Below are 20324 nucleotides of genomic sequence, written 5' to 3' on the forward strand. Positions count from 1 at the left end.
GACCTCCTGGGCTCAAGCAATCCTCTTGCCTCAGCCCCATAGCTGAAATCATAGGCATATGTCACCATGCCTGTCCAATTTTTTTTTTTTGGTAGAGTCAGGGTCTCACTTTATTTCCCAGGCTGGTCTTGAACTCCTGAGCTCAAGCGATCCTTTTGCCTTGGCCTCCCAAAGTTCTGGGATTACAGATGTGAGCCACCACGTCTCCCCTTTTATTTTTTAAACAGTTTACATTTATTAAGAGTATGCAGGCCAGGCACAGTGGCTCACGCCTGTAATCCCAACACTTTGGGAGGCCGAGGTGGGCAGATCACAAAGTCAGGAGTTCAAGATCAGCCTGGCCAACATAGTGAAACCCCATCTCTACTAAAAGTACAAAAAATTAGCCAGGCTTGGTGGTGAGCCCCTGTAGTTCAGGCAGGAGAATTGCTTGAACCTGGGAGATGGAGGTTGCAGTGAATTGAGATTGCCCCATTGCACTCCACCCCGGGCAACAGTGCAAGACTCTGTCTCCAAAAAAAAAAAGTATGCAATGTAGAGCTTTTTAAAAGGCAGTTTAGAGAAGTTATTTTCATCTTACAGGTGGATTTAATCATTCAGTGCCATTCCCTAATACCAACTTTCAAAAGGTAATCATTTTCTGATGGTGAAGTTTTAATTTAAAAAACAAAATCAAATTTTAGTATTGTTAGAGATCTTTAGAATAATTTTGTATAGTCCTTTCATTTTTCAGAATACTCTGAAGTCTATTATGATTTAAAGGATTTACCCACAGCCATGGAGCTGATTAGTGGCAGAATAGAGATTGACTTCCATTTATTTTTTAATAAAAATTATGAAACTTCTTATAGGTTTCATAATTCTGACACTTAAAACTAAGATTCTACCAATTCATCTTGTACCAAGAGTAAGAATTAGATTTAAGGGGACATGAAAAAAATAAGAGCCACATTGTAACAACCAGTTAATCTCGGTAAAATATCACTGAGTAGCTTTGCTCAAATTATGTTTCATTATGGTGTACTAAATGTTAGCCAGGTGTGGTGGCTCACACTTGTAATCCCAGCACCTTGGGAGGCTGAGGTGGGAGATCACTTGAGGCCAAGAGTTTGAGACCAGCCTGGACAACATAGTGAGACCGTCTTTACAGAAATTTTAAAAATTATCTGGGTGTGGTTGGTGCATGCCTGTAGTCCCAACCACTGGAGAGGCTGAGGTGGGAGGACTGCTTGAGCACAGGAGTTTGAGGCCACAGTGAGCCATGATCATGCCACGATTCCATCCTGGGTGACAGAGCAAGACCCCATTTCAAAAATAAATAAATAAAAGGTACCAGTGGTAAGCAAAGCAAGGATTCACTGATAGAATACATTCAAGAAATGCTCTACATAGTAACTCCCTCTTTAGGGGGTCACAGTATACATGACGGTAAAGGAATTTGGGAAGTCTAAGGAAAGAAAACCTTGCTTAATCCAAAATGCTCTTGGAGAAAGTTATTTTGTGGAACACAATTTGGTCAAACATGGCATAAAAGGTAATTTAGCAATGTCTTGAAAGGAAAAATTGAAAATACCTATTTTCCTAATACTCGGGTGCAGATATATTTAATAGCACATAAAAATTTGTCACTTAATATTTATCACTTTAATATCTTTATTTTCCCATGAACAAAAGGCTTGTGCATCATGATGACTGCTTGGATAGGACACTGTATCCCCTTCTTATCAAGAAGCACTGGCTATGGACCAGAAAATGTTTTGTTTGTAAAATGTATACAGCTAGGTGAGTGATAATGTATTTTTTCAATCTGAGAAATGGTAGTTTTATTTTGACTTTGGGTATTTATTTTCCATTCTGGATCTAAGAAGTTTTGCACTTTAGTTTATAAATATGAAGTATTATCTTGTAGGGAAGTGCCACAAAATCAAAAACAGTTGAGTGAGTTAAAACTTTGTTAAACAGTATATATGTACACAAGTCAGGGGTAGGTCAAATTTCAGGCTTGTAAAATGTATACAGCTAATGAATAAAAGGTAGTAGTGTTAAGCAAAGCACGGATTTTCTGATAGAATACATTCAGGAAATGCTCTGTACAATAACTCCCTCTTAGATGGTCACAGTGTACCATAAAGGGATTTTGGGAAGTCTAAAGAAAGAAAACCTTGTTTAAGCCAAAATGCTCAGGGAGCTATGTTCTTTCTGCCTCTTGTCTATATAGTTTACATAATCAGCTTTATCCCCCAGCTTCTCAATAAAAAAAAATACCATAGCATATGAAGTTAAAATACAGTTATAAAATTTTTTACTTTATGTGATTATATGTGTTTAGATTATTAGGCATTTCTTACTGTGGGTCAGTAAAAAAAGTTCATTGATTTTGGAGGCTGAGGTGGGAGGACTGCTTGAGGCCAGGAGACCAGCCTGGAAAACATAGCAATAACATCTCTATAAAATAACATCTGAAAGCCACTCGGAGGAAAGAGAATTTAGTACAGGTTGAGCATTCCAAGAATCAGAAATCTAAAACCTGAAAGTTTTTGAGTGCTAACATATGATACTCAGATGATCATTGGAGCATTTTGGATTTCAGATTCTCGGTTTTGGAATGCTCAACCAGTAAGCATATGCATAATATATTCAAACATCTGAAGAAAATCTGAAAAAATTTGAAATACTTCTGGTCCCAACCGTTTCAGACAAACGATACTCAACCTGTATCTTCAGTCTGTTTTGCCCTCCCACAATATTCTTTTCTAAAAGATCGGTAGGAAACATGATTAATCAGATTAAAGTGAAAATAATGTTAAAGGTAAACATTTCATGAGATACAGAATTCAAACATCCTATATAATAGCATCTTCATGCTATTCAGCATTTTGGTTGATTAATGTTGCCCAAATTGCTCTTTGCATGTACTTCATATTGTAACATAATCTTTAGCTCTAGAGGTAAAAAGAGTTGTAGTTTTCAAATTAACCAGGACTCATTTATCAGTTAAGAAGGTAATTAAGCAAAAGTGTATCAGATCTATAGCATCTAATTTTGTTATGGTTTTCAAAATGGTCTGTGAGAAGAAAATGACCATATTCATACTTGGAGGATAGGTATGTCATGGCAAATGTGTCATGCTTTCAAGTAGATTTATATTCTTCCTTTAAGGATATTACAGAGAAACAGCATTCTGCAATTTTTTTTTTTTTTTTTGAGACAGAGTTTTGATCTTGTTGGCCAGGCTGGAGTACAATGGTGCAACCTCAGCTCACCGCAACCTCCACCTCCTGAGTTCAAGCGATTCTTCTGCTTCAGCCTCCCGAGTAGCTGGGACTATAGGCATGAGCCATCACACATGGCTAATTTTGTATTTTTTTTCAATAGAGACAGGGTTTCTCCATGCTGGTCACGCTGGTCTTGAACTCCTGACCTCAGGTGATCTGCCCACCTCAGCCTCCCAAACTGCTGGGAGTACAGGCACAAGCCACCACACCCAGCCTCTGGAATATTTCTTAAAGTTAGATGCGCTTTTGCTTTGTAGAGAGAGTATCGGTGGTGATGTATTTCTATCTGTAAACAAAATTATTTAAAGGATTATTATGTATTAATAACAGACTGATAAGGAAATAGTGGGAATGTTATATTTACAGATTACTACAAGTCATAACTTAAAGCATGTTAAGATATGGAAAATTTGATTGTAATGATGTACTTCTTTTTTTAAAAACTACAGATGGGTGACGAACAATGACAGTTTTGCACCAGAGGACCCATGTTTCTTTTGTGATGTTTGCTTCCGAATGCTCCACTATGATTCAGAAGGCAACAAACTGGGGGAATTCCTTGCTTATCCATATGTTGATCCTGGAACCTTTAATTAATAGATACACACACAAAAGTACCCCCTCATGAAGTAATGTTCTCTTGGATAGTTACCTTATTTTTAAGAAACGCCACTGAGGAACAGGATCAACTTTGAACAGTCTGTTAAAGCTACCAAAAAAAAAAAAAAAAAATGTTCAAATCACAGATATTCTGATTGTATTTAAATGTTAATAACATATTAATTTCATATTTATTCCAAAGTGTATTTTTTAATTTAGTGCTTTTTACCCATTTTGAGTTAAGTTGTATTACTTTATGTAGTTTGGCTATAAATCCTTTGTCAGTCACACATATTCTTTCCACTTAATCCATGCCTTCCCTATTCATCTCTGTCCAGTGTTTTTGCTAAAGATAGAATAATGATACATCAAGTAGTAGAAGTGTTTTGAAAATTCTTTGAAGAATGTGAGAGCTACACCCTCTACCATGAGGCTTCCAAGGTAAAGATCCTTTAAACATCTTTTGGAAATGGAAATTAGGGAAACTAATAATGAATTATTTACAAATAAGACAAAATTAATAGCGTTGGGTTTATTTATTTATTTGAGACGAAGTCTTGCTCGTCGCCCAGACTGGAGTGCAATGGCGCAATCTCGGCTCATTGCAACCTCTGCCTCCTGGGTTCCAGCGATTCTCCTGCTCAGCCTCCCAAGTAACTGGGATTAGAGGCGCCTGCTACCATGCCCTGCTAATTTTTGTATTTTCAGTAGAGATGGGGCTTCACCATATTGACCAGGCAGTCCTCCCACCTCAGCCTCCCAAAGTGCTGAGATTAGTCATGAGCCATCGTGCCTGGATGCTTTGGGGTAATTTGTAGTGTGCTGTTTAGTAATGTTAGGTTTTGTTTTGAAGGAAACTAGGTACACAGACATGTTAGTAAGACTATGTGAATAATTAATGTAAAAAGATCTTGAGTATGTACTCATAACTCCTTCAACATTAACATTGAAGTTAATGTACTTCAACATTAACTTGAAGCTTTATTTCTTGATAAAAGCTTTATGAATGCTATGAGTTGAAAATATGTCAATTTAATACCATGATTTAAAAAACAATAGCAGATTTCATATGACTGTAAAAACATGGAAAAATCAAGATGTTAATTGATTGCGAGTTCTGGCTCACTTACTCTTCAGTAATGGTACTACTGGATAGATGCTAATATTCTGTAAGCAAAAAGAAAAGGTTTTCTGGTCCAGGTCTTCCATTCTTCTGGTCCCCTTACTTTAATAATCCTAGTTGTTCTCATCTTATTCTGAGAAAAAAAAAAAAAACTTTTAATTTTTAAACTTGTTTTTTTGAAATATGGTCTTACTCTCACCTAGGCTGGAGTGCAGTGATGTGATCTTGGCTCCCTGGAGCCGTGACCTCCCTAGGCTCAGGTGATCCTCCCACCTTAGCCTCCTGAGACCACAGGCACATGCCACCATGCTGGGCTAATTTTTTTATTTCTTGTAGAGACAGGGTTTCACCACGTGCCCAGGATAGTTTCGAACTCCTGACGTTATGTGATCCACCCACCTTGGCCTCCCAGAGTGCTGGGATTACAGGCATGAGTCATAGCACCCAGCAAAAGAAACTTTTTATTCTCAGGTCTAGACCATCAGATAAATTTATAGCTATCTATATTCAAATACTTTCTGGAAACCTTTACAGATGGAAAATTTAATACTGTTTAAAAAACTTTAGAAATACTGTAGATTTTAAATGCATCATTTAAAATAAAGTTTTCTCTCTCCTAGGTTATATTTAAATTTGACTATCTGGATGGCTAAGAACAGACATTTATCATATAAATGGAAAACTGATGAAACCTATAAGCCTATATGTTTAAAAGATTGACAGTGAAGTATGTTTTATGGACTTAAATGCCACATATCCAGTTAAGTCCATGGCTTGGAGATGACAAGCACTTGTTTCTGGTATGTCTAGTGCTATCATTCATTGATTCAGTCCATACACAGATCAGTATAGAGAACTCAGAGGCTGAGTTGTACCTAAGTTTTTACTTTCTTGTATACAACAGTGCTAAATTGAGCAGATCGGTAACTGCCGGCAAATCATAAAGATAAATGAATGATTTACCCAACCCTAAAATTCCACAGGTAAAAGTTTTGATTCCTTTTCAATACTGCATTCCTTATAGCTCTTACATGAATATGCAAGGACATTTTATTCATCTTCATTTCATACTCTCAAAACACCAAACCCACAAAGTTAATTATTGCCATAATGCATTATTCCATGTGTAGTGTCAATTCATTTTAGTGGACAAAGAAGAAATATGCCAGTTAAAACATTTCTACTACTGGATTCTTGTTTTATTATTTGAGAATGTTAGTCTACTAGTTCTTAATAAGGGCTAACTTGTTCATCAAAGACCTATTATCGTTTCTAGTGAAACTGAGGTGAAAAGTTAACCAACCAGGTTACTCTCAGTTTGCCCATATGTTATTATCTATCAGTTATACAGGTATCCCACCAAGTTCAAGTCCAAGGAAATCCCTAACTTTGTATATTTCTGGAGCTATGAAACCCTGATTTAAGACAGCTTTTCTTTTTTTCAAGACAGCTTTTCTTTATACTTATTTCAATCAAATATAACATGCCTGTCAAATTACATGTAACATCAATGAAGATAGACAGGTTGAAAATGTTGTCATGAACATGTCAGTCAACCTCCTTGGTGGTTGAATTTGACTTTTATATAATAGTGGATGCATGTGGACAAAGTATGTGAGAGAAGCAAAAGCTCTTTCTTTAAACAAACATTTCAGTCCTCAGTCTGCCTATTATACCAGCTTCTTTGTTTCTAAAGAGTTTAATGATACGGGTTTGCTATTTCCATTAGAGCACAAAATAAAGTTAGCACCCTGCTAACTTTGCTTTTATACAGGATTAGAGGCAGACTTCATCTTAACCTGACATCCGTAACCAGGTAAGTGTATGTGAGTAGGAAAACAGACAGCAGTACTGTATCAGCAAAATCTAGCATCATATTATTGAAAATCATTGAATATAATAGTAATTATAAAGTGTATTGTCCTCTCCAATCATACCAAGTCCAATAAGTTCTTGGATTCAGATGGATGTATCTGCTGTTTCTCCAAACAGCTAAGAAAACTTCAACAATCAGTTCTGCTCAGTCATGTATGATTTTTTTTTTTTTTTTTTTTTGAGATGGAGTCTTGCTTTTTGCCCAGGCTGTCCAGTGGCGCAACCTCTGCCTCCCAGGTTCTAGCGATTCTCCTGTCTCAGCCTCCCAAGTAGCTGGGATTATGGGCACATGCCACCATGGCCAGGTAATCTTTGCACTTTTAGTAGAGATGGGGTTTTGGCCAGGCTGGTCTCAAACCCCTGACCTCGTGATCCACCCACCTCGGCCTCCTGAAGTGTTGGGATTATAGGCATGAAGTCACTGCGCTTGGCTGATGTATGACTTTTATCCATTGATCAAAACGCACACACACAGACAAGCCTAAAATAGGTGTTAAAACTACCTATTACACATACCTTTTTTTTTTTGCTATCTCCAAATTCTCTCTTGGCACCATGATGCATTGTGAAGTTCTGACCACAGGCACAACTTAAATTGAGCCAGTGAACAATTTCAGTGATCCTAAAAGTTCTTAATTCCTATGAATAATTATCAGGAGTTCTGAGAATGATAGTTATCTGTAAGCCAGCCTTTGACAAAGCAAATTTCTTGAGGGTTATGACTAAAGAAAAGGCAATAATGCTTGAAGTGAAGATGCATTAACTAGTTAGTTAGAGCAAGGTCAGCCTGTACAAGCAGACATGAATTATGAGAATGATGCTATATCTCTAGAAGTTGAAAATTCTATGGCTTCTTGGTAAAACTATAGATCTGGTGGGTTATGGGAAAAAAGGGAGGGTGAACAAAAGATCAATAACATTTCCTTTATTTTTATCATCTGGAACGTACTGTTTAGTTATACCCTGGTTTCCCAAAACAATACAGCCTCTGTGACCAGTTAACTAAGAAATTATTTCCTTGGCAGCAAACCCAGCATTCCCTCACTTATTCTTGTAAGTAGCAAGAAAGTAATTTACCAGAAGAGTTTGATAGAAAAATTCTTTAATCAAAACAAGTTTACACGTTGAAACTTATGGCTTAACTAGAGTAAATCTAAGTTAAAACTGTATAAGGACCAAATAGATAATGACTGGTATATATGCAGGTTCTCTCAAAACAGTGATTCTTAGTTCCACTGTAAGACCTCTTAGAAAAAAAAAATTCAATTCTGTAGATGAAAACAGTTATCCCAGAGGGTTAACCATACAGTGTCATAAATAGATGCTGCTAAGCCATTTTTCCATATTCATAGTTTCAAAACATGAGTAGCGTACTTATTGAAAAATGCTAAATGACCTAATATTCGAAATATTTTAGAAATGCTATCCCTTTAGTTAACATACCCTTAAATTTTGTAACATTGGTCTCACCCTGATTTCGTCCATACATATCAATGTACAGACTATCAAAGTACTATGTTGGAACAACTGATGTTTCTATTTTTGGAATCTAGAAATGAAAATAAAACTTCTAATATAGCCATGCTTTCAAATAGGCAAATTTCCTTAAATAGCATTTATTTATATTTACTGTGTAAGCATCATGGATTTTTTTCTTCCAATTAAGTACAATTATTTAGTGACTTCCTAAAGGAATTTTTAACAACATAGAAACTTCAGCCATTTCTCAAAAATAAACTTTAGTTTCCAGTTTTAATTACTAGTGCCTGCCTGTAAAAGGACCTTAAATGATTTAACCCTAAAGCCAGATTCATTCCTATATAAACCCAGTCTGTTATCTGCAGAGAAGTCATATGACTTCCCTGAATGCCCAGCCACAAAACTAAATTACTTTCAAAAATTAACATAAGTTTTATAATTTATAGAATTCTCAATCAGTTCAATGTCAGTTGGTTAACTAGTTGTCATACAAAAAAAACCATACAGACCACACATTGTTCCAAAGAAGCCAGATAATGTAGCACAAGGTAGACTGAGATTAAAGTTAACTTTTGATAAAAAGGGAGTGAGTACTTGTATAGAAGTAACATTTTATCTACCATAAAAATGCTCAACTTCTACAAAACCCACAAACAGTGAAAAGACAGTCTGGTAAATCCAAGGTTTGTAAAAACTATGCACAAAACCCACAGTATTTGGGAAAGGGGGAAAGGTTTATACAAGTAGTTTTAAAAAGGTAACTTTGTTCTATCAATTACACAATAACAAACACACACTAATTGAAAATATGCTACAACCATGTCTGGAAAAGCAGTTTAACAATGGATTTTACCTCACATTTACTGTATAATGTAGCTGTTAATACTGCACAAGTACACTTAGCAATAATGTTTACTTTAAAACAAAGAGAGGGATTTTTTTCCCACAAAACAAGTTTTCAACATCAAAACCTATGCTTATAAAAATTTAAAACTTTCAGCAGTCTATTTCAAATGGAAACCATTACAAACTTCTTAAGTGTTCTCTATATCCAGGTATGTCAACCTAGTTATCTAGTGTAGAATCCTTCAGAGATATTTCAGTCTCTCTCTCTTCACTGGATGGCCTGAAGAAAAGGGAAAGAAAGGTACAACAACTGGAATTAGGACTCTGTTCTGATGATGAACTTTTTAAATCATGAAAAGACTGAAACCAACCAAACCAAAAAACTTGACTTTTTATTAAAAGTCAATTTTTCTTCTTGAGAATTGTATTCTACCATGTTGTACCTTCTTCCCAAAGTAATATGCACATGAAGCAAAATAACTCAGGAAAAGTGCTTGGACCAAGCCTTTTCATCATTTCTAGCTTAAAAGTAAATTCTCTTAAAGAAAATAACAATGTTTTGTATCTGTGATATCAACATATTTTAAAACGTTAATAAAAACAGGTTGCCCGGGTGCAATGGCCCCTGCCTATAATCCCAGTACTTTGGGAGGCCAAGGCGGGTAGATCACTTGAGGTCAGGAGTTCAAGACCAGCCTGGCCAACATGGTGAAACCTCATCTCTACTCAAAAACTACAAAACTTAACTGAGCATGGTGACGCAGGCCTGTAATCCCAGCTACTTGGGAGGCTGAGGCAGAAGTATCGCTTCAAACCAGGAGGTGGAGGTTGCAGTGAGCTGAGATTGTACCACTGCACTCCAGTCTAGGTGACAGACCAAGACTCTCAAAAAAAAAAAAAAAAAAGTTTGATAGAGACAAGATTTCCCTCAATTTCAGAATTAGAAGAAATGCCTCATTCTAAGTCCTTCAAATATGCAATGGAACAAGCCAAGATTTCAACTATTTTTGGTGGGTATTATAAAATCGCCTGTGATTCTCCATCTAATTTTTCACAATTATCCTCTCACAAAGTGTGAATCCAAGTTATTACTAACAGTATCTCAGTAAAAGTCGTCCAGGGGCAAATATTTTCTTTAACTGGGTTCCCAGCTTGCTCCATTCCACTGAATTCAGTGGCAGTGTCATTGAAGATAAAAGATATTTAGTCTTCTGCCTTTTTTATTTCCAACTTACTGAATTCAGGAACTGAGTCATCAAAAGATAACTGCTTATATTAAAATAACCCTGGAACACAACTGTGATTATAAACTTGAGTGAGAAAAACACTAGGAGACCCATTAAAACCTATTCCTTACTTTTTCTTCGTGCTGGTGTCATGGTTGTCTTTGCTGTCTTCATTGCTCTCCCCGTTATGTTGTGGCTGATTACCGTCTTGAGCATCAGATCCTCCATTTAGAGTTTTTGACCCTTGGGAAGGAATCCAATAGAAAAACTATGTTAAAGCTTACAAAATAATAATCGGATGTCTTTTATCTGAAATTGCACTGTAATACAGCCCTCTCTTGAATGAAAGGGGATCACCACCAGAATCTTTGGGCAGCTAAGTTATCATAAAAAGCAGGATAACTGTTTCTATGGGTACAGGAAGTAGATTATTAATCTGATTTTTCTGGTTGTTACTATTACCAAGAAGACTACAGGGTGTTACAATTCTTAGCATATTGATTTATTCTACTACTTCGAAAAAGCAATGTGAATCAAACTTGAAAAGATATTAGTATTTTAGAATAAAATGTGTTAAAGGAATATTTCCTAATTGATCTTTTTGTTCATAATAAATAAGTTGTATTAATAATTTTTTAAGGGGACCCATTATTCCCTAATAAAGCAACAACAGAAAGACAAAAAAAACATCCAACTGCTTTTGAAATGTCAGCTTCTACCTTAAGCAACTGACATGAAGATGTTTAGTAAAACAAGATTGGAGGAGCTGATAAGGGTACTATGATTCTGTTTTAAGAGTCTTTCATACATACATTCTGAAATGTTTATGAGTGAAATGGTATGTCTGGAATTTGTTGTAAAATAATTTTCAAGAGAGGCACAGAGAAAGCTATGGGCTACAAAAGCACAATGATCATATACTAATAACTGCCAAAGCTGAGTGACAGGGACATGGGAAATTACTTCTATTTGTGTACATTACAAATTTTTCCTAATACAAATGAAAATAACTACTGTTATTAATAAATACTAGCAGGATTCAACTATACTAATTTAGTGAAAAAGCTCTACATAAATGCTACACATCTAAGTGCTTTATAAGACTCATTTAATGTAGATAAGGTACAGAATTGTTTTGGATTTGGGAATAATCTGCACATATGTCAGTTTATCTTGTGGTTGGGACCCAACTCTAAACATGAAATTCACTCATGTTGCACCTATATACATAGCCCAAAGGTAGTTTCACACAATTTTAATAATTTTACGTATGAAAGTCTGTGTACATTGAGAACCATTAGAAAGCAAAGATATATCTTAGCTACCCATGTGGACAATCTTGGTCACTTGGCACTATCATTGTTCACTGAATTTATATGCTACCAGTAAGCAATAATTTTCTTAAACTTATTCACACATAAGTACTGAGTAGTAAAAATTATGACATGGCATTAATACAGTAAAGAGATAGTCTGTTCAGGATAACTCAGCAGCATAGCAGCATCACTAGAATACCTGTATCAGCTGTTAACAACAAGAAGTAATGGCAGGTTTAGTCTCCACCTATGATGCTGTGTTTTAATTTAAAAGGCTATATGCTATTTTATTTTTTAGGTGAGAAGAAAACATCAGAAGCAGCTGAGCAACTAGGAAGTGGGTCCTCTAGGGATGAGGAGGCATTGTGATGGATGGTTTTCTAAAAATGTTTCTCCAGAGTCATCTGCCTCATGATCAATGGTTTTTGCCTCAGATGTCTCTTTTTCATATAAACTGACATGATTCTTTTGTTTTGAATGCACATTGCTTTAGTACTTAATAAGCCCATCACATTTTCACCATTTTGCCTATACATGCTTTTTCTGTGGTGTTAACAATGAGACTATGTATCAAAGCAATTTTTAAAAGCAGTGGCAAATGGTTTAAAAACTGGTATAAAATTGTCAGCTTTTTATCACATACCTGTTTGTTCCTTTTCTAGCTTTTTGTTTGGCCCTTTCTTCCCTTGGTCTTTGGTTTTATTCGCTTCCTCATGTTGTCTTTGTTCAGCAAGAGATTTATTCAGCACTTGTGTGATCACGGAATCTCCTTCACCAACCAAAAACATGTTCTTAAACTTGTTATACAACATTGTAGACTTTTCCATGATAACCTGACTAACTTTGAATCGCCGTATCTGAGAAAACAATATATATTCATCATCACTGTTTTCCTAATTGATTTATTTAAACAATTTTAAAATGAAGTAATGATAAAATTCAAAGAATCTACATGACTTGAAATCACTTACTTTTTTCAGTGTAGTAATCATCTCTGTGTGTTTCTGAGCTTGTTGCATTGTGACCTGCAGTGAAGCAAGTTCATCCAAGGCCTCAATGCATCTGTTCACATCCTTCATGACAAAACAGTAATTTCATAGCTGTTAATTAATTATAACATTTATAATGTTTCTAAAGATCACTTAAAAAAAATAAGGTAGTGCAAAATAACCAGTAATTATCCCTTTTAAGTTTACATATAAGATCATGTGAGAAAAATAAAGGGTGTAGCTATAAATGCAGTTCTGTAGTTGTAAATGAAGTTAAACACTTACAAGATTATCAATTTTGAGTGAATTTTTAATCTCAGCATGTATCCTTTGAAGTCGAGAATCCATTGATGTTTCTACAAATTAAAATATGTGAAAAACAGTAAACAGTTTTTCTAAAATCAGTATTTCTGTAAACAGGCTAAGTATAATGAATTAGTGGACCTTTTAAAAAGTTCTTAGTAATCTCACTGATAGACACAATAGCTTAACTAAGAATTAGTTATTGCCATTTTGTGTCTGGGTGAGAAAAACAACACAGTGTAAATGCATAAAACCACCACCTGGCTGTGTTTTTTTCTAAAACAAATAGTCCATATCCAATAACTCCTCTGCTTTCCATTTCCTAAACACCTGCTTTTCCCAAGAGATTTGTCTGAAATGGGAAAGCATCCAGGTTTCGGCAAGTGTACTGAAATTTGACACCATCAAATAATGAGCATTAAACATTATCCTTATATTACAATGCAATTTATATAAAGCCCATTAGGGACCTGCAAAAGTATATTTGTCGGATATAAGAGTAAAGTGATTCCAACACCAATACACAAAAAGTTATGTCTATATAACTTCCTTTGCATGTGTAATTTTATACATTTTAGTAAGTGAAATAACTAACCTCGCTTCTTCTCCACTTTCTTAACTTCTGGCTTCTTTCCTTCATCTTTATTCTGCCTATCAAATGTTAACACAAATATTTCAAAACATTGGAACTTTGTGACTGATTACTGAATGCCCACAATCCCTATGTAAAAGCTAAAAATGTTTTCCTTAAAATAAATCAATAGCCTAGACTGCAAAGGAACTGACTGTAGTTCTTAGAACTGTGCAATTCCATAGTATAAATACAAACAAAATTCAAATCAACATGCTAAATTAAATCCTATCTAACTTTTCAGTGACATCATAATAGTGTGTTGGTAAATGACCAATTTCAGGGTAAATGACCTATTTGTCACTGGACAAACAGGCCACAGTGGGAAGAGAATACCTATAAATATTTAACGGCTTCTACATCAATTATTTTTAAAAGCAGCATGTTAAAATAGACCAATTTAATTGTTGCCCACGTCTCCAAAGAGTAGATAATTGAGGAGTTTTGTAGTTAGCTTCAAAGTTAAGATACCATACTTTTAAAAAGTTTGGCCAATATATCAAACTCAAATGATGTCCACTAACATTTCACAAATTAAAAGGTACCATTTTATTGTCATTCACAAAAATAACCACTTAAAATTGAAATCTTAATGTCTAGTTCAGGCCATATGAACCAATTCAAATAGACAAGAACAAAAAATATCTAAAAATCAGGTATTTTTTTTAAAAAAACTTTATTTTAAAATTTTGGTTACAGTTTCATTTTCTTAACAAGTCTACTACTATTTAATCTCTCAGGATTAAAAAAACAATTAAGATTCTAAAGAATTAAACAACAAAGGAATGTCAAGGGAAGGGCCCCATTCTCAGGGGTAAAACTGCTATTCCAGTTTAATGCCTAGCTTCAAAACAAAATGAATTTTTATATTTTCTAAATGAATAATGTACAACCACCATCTTCATCTGAGCTTGTTATTACTTTCAAACACAAAGCTTCATTTTAAGCTTGGTTAAAAAAAAACAGGAATGATGGTCGACCTTAGTATGTAGTGTGTACCTTCCAGGAAATTTGTTAACAATCATAACACAGTAATGCCATTAATAATGAAGTCCTCAATTTAGAATCTGGAACATTCTTCCATCAAGGGGGGGAGGGGGAAATTCAGTCCAATGAGTCTGTCTCAAGATCTTCATCTCTTGTTTGCTCCACTTGTATTCTCTTTTCAGTAACTGGATTAATGCTTTGAGCCCAAAATGAGATATATTTTTTATTACTGTAGATTACATGTTGTTTGGCTGGGAATACAATACAATAAACTTTATTTTGCATAATGCATTTCATACAAGCTGCATCTGAAATGCTTTACAGAGCAAAACTGTCCAAGTACAAAGTTTTGTAATAACAGGAGAAGGAAAGAAAACACAAATATTAGAATTTGAGAAAGTTACATTGGAGGACATTCAAAAGAACTGAAATACATAAAGATACTTTGAGATACTAAAGAGGAGTTGGGCTACATATACTAAGTAACAACTAATTTTATATATTAATTTTTGGAGCACAATCAAGTCAAAAGCAACAAACAGTCCAACAACTTTTCAGTGAAAAGATAGAAAATGATGTGACAAAGAATAACTTAAATATTTACAGAAGTGCTTAAAGTCTAACAGATTGGAGGGAGTAATATTTCTGAGCTTTAGATAAATTATTTAAATTACTCCCTCAAGCAGCTAAAAATACTTGTATATCCTCCAAACTAAGAAAGCAGAGTAAAATGCTGTACTTGTGAAGAAAGACTTTGGCTTACGGATATATTATGTAGAGAAAAAAGTACAAAATTACTCAAGAATAGTTCACTACTCATCTTTAACTTTGTCTTACTGACCTCGAGCATGTTTTAAAAATCACCTCACTGAACAACAACAAAACAAAGTTTAGTCAGAATGTAAGACACTTCACAAGGAAAGAAAAGCATGTCAGAGAACTCAGAAGTGACATGAGTAAGAAAGCAAATGTAATAAAGACGCAAAGTCTGTTCATCATTGCTATTACTTTTCCTTCTAGTAATAAAATTATATAATGAGGGGAAAGAAATTCCCCATGGCAAGTACTGTCTCTAAGTATCAAAATTTAAGAGAAAACAGCTTTGAATTCAATTTATATTGCACATATATAATAATATACACCCTGTCAGCCTTTAGATATACTTTTACCGGCTTCCTGGGTTTCCAAATGTGCTTTTGTTACTTTTGCTGGTCTTTAGGGTGAGGCCTGTTTGGTGGTATAATGAATAAAGGGAATTTCCTGCATTCTTTCTCCACCAGCATATTCTCACCACTCTTCCTATGCATATATTATACAAATAAATGGCAGAGTATGTGTATGCTTCCTGAAAAGCCACTTCCAATTAAATCCTATCTGCACTTTCAGTTTAAATTTAAAAATAATTCAGAGTGACTGCCTCAATTTCATCCTCTCAGAAAAGAATGAAGCCTGAAATAAGATCATCATCATATACTGAAGATTTTTCTAACACATGGGAAAAGTCACTTCTTCAAAAGGCTTCATAAAGTCTGGAAAATGAAAGTCTATTGTTTAAAAATTCCATGCTAGCCTTTAAAAAGAACGCAAAATTAGGGAAAAAAAATACTTACTGCTCAGTTTCCATTTGTTCCTCTTGCTTGCGTTTTCGATCTGCTGCTTCTTTCTCATGTTGGCCTTTTAGCATATTCCTTCTGTGAGCAGCCTGAAAGTTCCTCCCACCTTTTCTCTTCTGTTTGAGAATTAGGATGGTTCAGTTAACTAAAAAGTCAGTGACTAGTGCTTACAAAATTACAATCTTGGGAGAAAAGCAAAAGCTAGTTCTTTTTTTTTTTTAAAGGGATATATACTCAAAATTGGCAACCTAAAAAAAGCCTCTGAATTACACCTATCTCTGCAAATTTAATTAATAACCGTGAAATAATCATCTTGTTTTCTGCCCTGCTATAGAGCTGATGTCCTTTGGATAAAATGAAGTATGTCAGTCTGTTTGCCTCTCTACAGTGATTTTACTTGAGTAGTGACAAGCACACTACACGACGTATCCAATTTAAAATTTTGTTTCTAAAAGATTAAGAAATCAGCCAAAAATAGGATAAAAATAAACAAAAAATTTACATGACCTAGATCTGTAAATCTCTAAGGCTATACACAAAATTTTTATTTTTCTACAACTATGGCATCCAAATAAAGTTACATACCACTGATAAAATGTACAACAGGCCTGAAGAGTGTTAAGAATTTCTTTGAGGTACAAAAGTCTCTATATAAATCCACCTCTTTTAACATTTGCCTTCACTGGACACAGGCTAACCTTTTCTAGACAAGTGGAGTTATTGGAAAGGTACTGTTTATTTAATTTCCAGATTGTAATCGTAAAATATTAAGATAAATTTAGAGGACAATAAAGGGATGTTTCAAATATGCTTTGTAACATAGCTAATTCAACTCCATTTAAAAAGGTAAACAAATTCAGTTCAACTGTCATTGATATTTATAGACCTCCCTCAAAATATTAAATCTTTTAAACTAGGTAAAAATTAGGAAATACATCAATGGTCAGGTACGGTGGCTTATGCCTATAATAATCCCAGCACTTTGGGAGGCTGAGATGGGAGGATCACCTGAGATCAGGAGTTCAACACCAGCCTGGCCAAGATGGCAAAACCTCATCTCCACTAAAAATACAAAAATTAGCTGGTCATGGTGGCACATGCCTGTATTTCCAGCTACTCAGGTGGGTGAGGCTGGAGAACTGCTTGAACCCAGGAGGCACAGGTTGCAGTGATCCAAGATTGCACCACTATACTCTAGCCTGGGCAATGCAGCAAGACTCCATCTCAAAAAATAGAAAAGAAAAAAAATATATATATGTAAACTAAGAATAGAACAGTCATTTTATATATGTAAACTTTATACCTTTTCACCTTCTTGATCATCTCCTTCTTCTTCAGAATCGGAGGTTGATGTAACCCCTGTTTTAGCTAAATTTTTCCTTTTTGATTCAACTTCTTTCTTCCCCTCTTTTTTGTCTGGTTCTTTTCTTGGTTTATCTTCTTCCTTCTGGCCCTCTTCTTCCTTCTTAAACTGCTTTTTAGGTTGTTTTTCCTCTTGCCCCTTTTTCTTACTTTTATCCTCTTCAGTAATGCTATTTCAGAGAGCATAACAATGTGTATTTGTCATTCAACTATATTCTAGTGAAGTGAATAGTATTTTAGATATCGGTAAGCTGTAATCAATTTTTTATTTAAAGGCAAATCTAAAACAACTTAAATAGAGTGTCTTCACTATCCAATCATAAAAGAAATTCTGTCACAGAACATCCTTTTGGTATAAATTAGAAGATAAAAGGTGGGCAAATACCTGGCTCTTATGAACTTAAATTCTATGTATTGCTAAGAATAAATCATGTTTAAAAAATAGACACATTAGGACAAATGGAATTGTGCAAGTAAAATCAAATATGATCATTTTATAACTCAAAGAAACATTCTTTGCAGGGCAAAAGGGTCCCAACTTAAGCATATAATGGTAAATATACAGCCAGTTAAGCATGTTTTCAGACAGTGCTATGCTGACTAGTGCCTAGGTATTCCCATTACCACTGAGTTTCAGACACCACAAAACAAGAGAAACTACCTAAACTGCTCAAGAATCCTAATTACTGCTGCATATTTATGCAAATTGGTCTACAGAAATATGCTCTAGGAGAATCAAATTATGCAAATGCCAACCACCTTCATTACTTCTGTGGTTGATTCATATTCTTCTAAAACAATTCCTTTACAATACTTCAACTTGAAGCTTGAACAACTGTTTAAAAACAATAACCATAGGGCTGGGCATGGTGGCTCATGCCTGTAATCCAAGCACTTTGAAGGCCAAGGCAGGCAGATCACCTGAAGTCAAAAGTTCAAGACCAGCCTGACCAACATGGTGAAACCCCATCTTTAAAAAATTTTTAAAAAAAACAAAAACAAAAACAAACTATAACCTTTTTACCGTCCAAAGAATTTCACTATGATTTTCACAAATTATTCAATTACATCAATGAATCTGAGAGCTCAGAGACTTCATGTCATTTAGTTCAACCTCTTCCATTTGACAAATGAGAAAATGCTGATGCAAACATTTAAATAACAAAGCCCAATACCTCAATTTCAAATCCGTTAAAACTCTTTACAGACAAGTGATTCCTTAACCACTTAAGAATTATTAAATTGGAAAAGAAAAAATTTACTTTTGCCCCTTTAGAAACTTATTACAAGGCCGGGCGCGGTGGCTCACGCCTGTAATCCCAGCACTTTGGGAGGCTGAGGCGGGTGGATCACTAGGTCAAGAGATCGAGACCATCCTGGTCAACATGGTGAAACCCTGTCTCTACTAAAAATACAAAAATTAGCTGGGCATGGTGGCGCATGCCTGTAATCCCAGCTACTCAGGAGGCTGAGGCAGGAGAATTGCCTGAACCCAGGAGGCGGAGGTTGCAGTGAGCAGAGATCAACGCCATTGCACTCCAGCCTGGGTAATGAGAGAAACTCCGTCTCAAAAAAAAAAAAAACCTTATTACATAATTATCATTGGGTATTCTTATTTTCTAATGGTCCTTTTTTTTTTTTACTTTAGCCTCCATGAGATTAAAACCATCCTGTACTTTTAATAAATGAAAGTAAAAGCGTGCAAGTGAAACTATTTGCTTTCTTCAGTATTTCCACTGATGTAAATATTTCGATAATCAGTTTCCTAAAAATGGTACCAGAGTCACATTAAAAAAAGGCATTTGTGTCTCTTAAACAATACTGGCCAATGACTTTTCCAAAAATGTTACATCTGTATGGAAGGAAACAGCTATTAAAAAATACAAATACCGTGACCCAGCAAATCTGCTTCTAACAATGTATCCTACCAATATATTTGCATATGTACAAAACAATAATGACAATGTTTTTAAAATCATGTATCCATTTACAGAAGAGATCTTAGAAATATAAAATACATATGGTAGGTTACCCATGCAGCTAGTCTTTAAAAAGTGACTTCAGGCATTTATTTTAAAAATCTATCCTACAGTCATAAAAAAAGATTTCAAGGTTTTTCTAATAGCACCAAAGCAAATAACTCGCATAAACTATCACTGCTTGCTACCACTAAGTCTTTCCCAGTGGTTCTTCCATGAAATGCAGACTTGTGACAATTTCCCTTTTTAGCAGGACAAGGAATATTACCAAAGTTATATTTGTAAATTTCTTAATCTTTTAATATATGTTAATATAAGCAAAGACTAATGCAAACAACCCCAAATACTTCAGTGGGCTTTAACAACCGTTTCTGAGGATTGTCAGTTGGTTTTTACCTCTTCTGGGCTCTATTTTACTGTTGTGTCCCATTAGTATCAATGGCAAAGAAGCAGACGCTAACAGACACATGCTGTTCTCATGGTAAAGAGCAGAAATTTCAAAAGAGCTTATACAGTTTAGTTCTGCATTCTAGTGAGTGTGTGCCCAGATACACAGCCAAGAGTAGCTACAGCTCACACCCAGCCTACATATAGCATGAGTAAGAAATGTTGCAAAAGCTACTGCTATTTTAGGGTTGTCCATTGCCTCAGGAAAAAGCTCACTAACAGAGAAACCAACATCAGGACCAAAAACCTAAAACATGTATCACTTGCTTTGGG

General features: G+C 35.1%; 2 protein-coding genes across 8 annotated transcripts in view; one reads left to right on the forward strand and one right to left on the reverse strand.

Moving 5' to 3' along the window:
• SNAPC3 (small nuclear RNA activating complex polypeptide 3) overlaps positions 1-13809 on the forward strand; it is a 55163-nt gene extending 41354 nt beyond the window's left edge. For 2 of the 3 annotated variants that reach the window (XM_054256312.2, XM_078369557.1), the window contains 4 exons: positions 1675-1782; positions 3725-4316; positions 5619-5798; positions 12039-13809. In XM_054256312.2, coding sequence (XP_054112287.1) covers positions 1675-1782; positions 3725-3872 — 256 coding nt within the window. In that variant the 3' untranslated portion in view covers positions 3873-4316; positions 5619-5798; positions 12039-13809. Of the gene's footprint in view, positions 1-1674; positions 1783-3724; positions 4317-5618; positions 5799-5902; positions 7179-12038 lie in introns of all 3 variants that reach the window. The other variant, XM_078369553.1, reaches the window with a different exon arrangement.
• PSIP1 (PC4 and SRSF1 interacting protein 1) overlaps positions 7959-20324 on the reverse strand; it is a 48160-nt gene continuing 35794 nt past the window's right edge. The window contains exons 9-16 of one of the 5 annotated variants that reach the window (XM_002742942.7): positions 17567-17795; positions 16261-16379; positions 13628-13683; positions 13015-13085; positions 12712-12813; positions 12384-12597; positions 10556-10667; positions 7959-9478 (exon numbers count right to left, since the gene is read on the reverse strand). In XM_002742942.7, coding sequence (XP_002742988.1) covers positions 9418-9478; positions 10556-10667; positions 12384-12597; positions 12712-12813; positions 13015-13085; positions 13628-13683; positions 16261-16379; positions 17567-17795 — 964 coding nt within the window. In that variant the 3' untranslated portion in view covers positions 7959-9417. The other 4 variants (XM_017973684.4, XM_008997204.5, XM_017973689.4 and 1 more) reach the window with 4 other exon arrangements.

The sequence above is a fragment of the Callithrix jacchus genome, chromosome 1 (genome assembly GCF_049354715.1).
Source record: "Callithrix jacchus isolate 240 chromosome 1, calJac240_pri, whole genome shotgun sequence".
Lineage (NCBI taxonomy): Eukaryota > Metazoa > Chordata > Mammalia > Primates > Cebidae > Callithrix > Callithrix jacchus.